This window comes from Hibiscus syriacus, unplaced genomic scaffold, assembly GCF_006381635.1.
Source record: "Hibiscus syriacus cultivar Baekdansim isolate YM2019G1 unplaced genomic scaffold, ASM638163v2 tig00117047_pilon, whole genome shotgun sequence".
In the NCBI taxonomy this organism is placed as follows: Eukaryota; Viridiplantae; Streptophyta; class Magnoliopsida; order Malvales; family Malvaceae; genus Hibiscus; species Hibiscus syriacus.
In genome coordinates, this window is record NW_024063537.1 from 816,405 (window position 1) to 819,808 (window position 3,404).

Sequence of the window (3,404 nt, forward strand, 5' to 3'; positions counted from 1 at the left end):
CCCAATCATTTTAAGCTGACCTTTGGACCAAACCATGAGACTCTTCACTTTATAATCAGAAAACCTACCCCATATTATGTACTAAATAGTTTTGTTAGTGTCTAATGTGATATGACACGTGTCTTGCATCAGATGGTTCAGGGACTTTGACGACCACAGTCAAAAACCCTAGCTATTTTGATACCTTTGTTTATTTCTTTATTTGTTGTATCCATTTACTACTTATAAGACTTTTTGTTATCTATCTATCTATCTATCCCCACACCCCCTTTCTTTGTTTCTCATTCGTTTCTTTTCATATTCTTGCGCTTCTTGTTTGTCTCCTTTTAGTTTCCTTTTTGCTATCTTATTTATTTTACATAAACTTTACCTTCTTATCTTCTTAAATCTGCAACTTTCATGGCGGTTTTACCCACCTGTTCTTCACACTTGGAGTTGACAATATCTATTCCCGGCTTTGCTTCTTCCCCTTCTCTTCCTTCTTCTGGTAAGCCCAAAACAAACTCATATGTGTTTGTGTGTGTGTATATATATATATATATATATATATATATATATATATATGAAAGCTTCATCAGCCTTTGATCTTATTCGAAGCTCAGATGAGTCCATGCATGGTTTCCAGAAAAGGGTTTTTTTTGTTGTTACTTTCTAAGATCGATCGATTTTGCATATGAAAATTTGATAAAGGTGATCAAGGGGGTTCTATGGTGAGAGATTTGGATATAAACCAAGTACCATCAGGAGAAGATGAATGGATCACAGCAAGCATGGAAGACGAAGAGGAAAGCTGCAACGCCAACGGCGGAGCCGCCGCTCCTCGGAAAAAGCTCCGCCTCACAAAAGAGCAATCTGCCCTACTCGAAGAAAGTTTCAGACAAGACCATACCCTAAATCCCGTATGTAATTTTTTTCAAACATTTATTAATATTATTATTTTTTATTAATTATGGAACAAATATAAAATAATGTATGTTTAATGATAATTTTAAACCATTTGATATTAAACGTTCACACACACGAATATCACGCTCGTTTTAATCCGAAATCTTTAGAAATAATAACAATTAATTTATCTGAAATTAAATATTAATTATCCAACATTTTTCTCTTTTTAAGCATAAAATAATAAAGCCATCACTCCTATATCTCTTCATATTTAATACCCTTTTGGATTTTCGTGTGTTTTCCAGAAGCGGAAAGAGGCAATGGCTCTGCAGCTGAAGCTTAGGGCAAGGCAGGTTGAAGTTTGGTTCCAGAACCGTAGGGCCAGGTACCCTATACGTATATACACACACACATGAAATATATTTTCATTCATTTAAATGTGCCATTATTTCGTTGGTTGGTGCGATTAAAAAGTAGCACTGGGTAGACATCAGATAATTTCATGGATAATTATATTCTATGGTTCATTTTCATGGGGTTTCTCTTGTCATTTCCCAGACAAAACGGTTGTGTTTGGACGTTGATATATCACATCACCTCTTTAATACATACATAAATATGCTTATTTGAGTAATAGAAAGAAAGCTTTATCCCTAACACCACGTATGCAGCGTAAAATCCTATGAATAAAACCACTTTTTAAGGTTCTCCAGACATCTGCTAGGATGATGTTAGAGGAAAGCTATTTACTTTTCCTGTATGCATGACCTTAATAAACATGATGCATGATGAGTCGTTGCTTTGTCCCATCATTCTTTGGACTTCGCCATGCATGATGCATGATGAACTATTATTATTATTACTACATACGTGTATAAGTATAACATCATTGAATGGAATCAGTGGAAGGGAAGAAAAAGATTATTATTACTACATACGTGTATAATCTTGCTGAAATTAGATTGTGTATGAGTTAATGACAAAAGAAAACCTTATATGTGTATAGGAGCAAGTTGAAACATACGGAGATGGAGTGCGAGTACCTGAAGAGATGGTTCGGATCGCTGACCGAACAAAACCGAAGGCTTCAACGGGAAGTGGAGGAGCTTCGGGCTATGAAAGTAGCTCCGCCGACCGTGATCTCCTCGCACAATTACGAGCCTCTGCACGCTTCGACTCTCACGATGTGCCCTCGGTGTGAGCGTGTGACCACCACCACAGCAGCTGCCCTCGACAAGGTCTCCACAAAAATAACCCTCGCAGCCACCACCGCCACCACGTTGTCGTCTAAAGTTGGAACATCAGCCCTCCAATCAAGGCCATCTTCGGCGGCTTGTTAGTCAGGCTTAATGACCCACTTTATCAACTTAATTTAAAAGGAAAAAAAGGGAAATGATTTAGGGAATGTTCATATTAGTTTACACACAATTTGTAAGGGACAGATACTACATATGGGGCATCTAATCTACATAGGGATTTCACTTTATTTTATTCATCATATTTTATTATTGCTCCATATATATATATATATAGCCGACAACAACTCCATCCCCCAAGGCTGAGGCTATATGAACCATCATATGATTAAGTCAAAACTTGGTAGCTAAGACATGAAATTAAGTCTTGGCCCTACTCATCACGAGTTCAAGAGAGGATTTGGTCGGCATTGCAATAATGGATGATGTTAAAAAGATGAACAAAGTTACTTTCAAAATGATTTTTGGCAGAAGAATGTAAAGATAGCAGAATGGGTCTATAACGGCGATTTTCGCGGTATTTATAATACAAACGCCAATAAAATTTCACATAGAGCAGCATTTTTATAAAAACGCCATTGAATGTCAAAATTAGCGGCGTTTGTCGTTAAAATGCCGTTATAGATCCGTACCTTAGTGGCGTTTGTTATAAAAACGCTTCAATAGAGGCACCTTAGCGGCGTTTGTTACTAAAACGCCGCAATAGAGGCGAACCTTAGTGGCGTTTGTCACTAAAACACCACTATAGAGCCATACCTTAGTGGCGTTTGTTAGAAAAATGCCGCAATAGAAGTGAAACTTAGTGAAGTTTGTTATTAAAACGCCGCAATAGATTTGTATCTTAGTGGATTAAAACGCCATAATAGAGGCGCAAGTTAGTGGCGTTTGTTGTTGAAACACCGTTTTAGAGGCACAACTTAGTGACATTGGTTATTAAAATGCCACAATAGAGTCATATTTTAGTGGCGTTTTTTTTTATTAAAACACCACCTTGGGATATATAAATCTCCTCTCCCCCTGATTCCTAATTTGTTTCTTCCTAAACCTTTCTTCCTCCATCCTCAGCGACCATCTTCATCAAATTGGCACGCTAGTCACCACCGTCGCGCCGCTAGTCACCACCGTCACACTGTCAGTCGCTCCTCAAGGCTCAAAATCCATGTACGCTTTTAATCTCTTCTCATGGCATCCTGTTACTAAAATCCCTAAGAAGAACCCTATGTTTGCTTCATAAAAACTCATTGGATTCTGATTTGAAAT

At 37.6% G+C, this 3,404-nt stretch overlaps 1 protein-coding gene across 1 annotated transcript; it reads left to right on the forward strand.

The window, feature by feature from the left end:
* Positions 1-288: 288 nt before the first annotated feature.
* LOC120197179 (homeobox-leucine zipper protein HOX3-like) lies at positions 289-2,384 on the forward strand. The gene is made up of 4 exons (XM_039198780.1): positions 289-487; positions 700-899; positions 1,194-1,273; positions 1,895-2,384. Exons 1-4 carry the CDS (start codon positions 400-402, stop codon positions 2,226-2,228), a joined length of 702 nt encoding a protein of 233 aa, XP_039054711.1. The 5' UTR covers positions 289-399; the 3' UTR covers positions 2,229-2,384.
* The last annotated feature ends 1,020 nt before the right edge of the window (positions 2,385-3,404 follow it).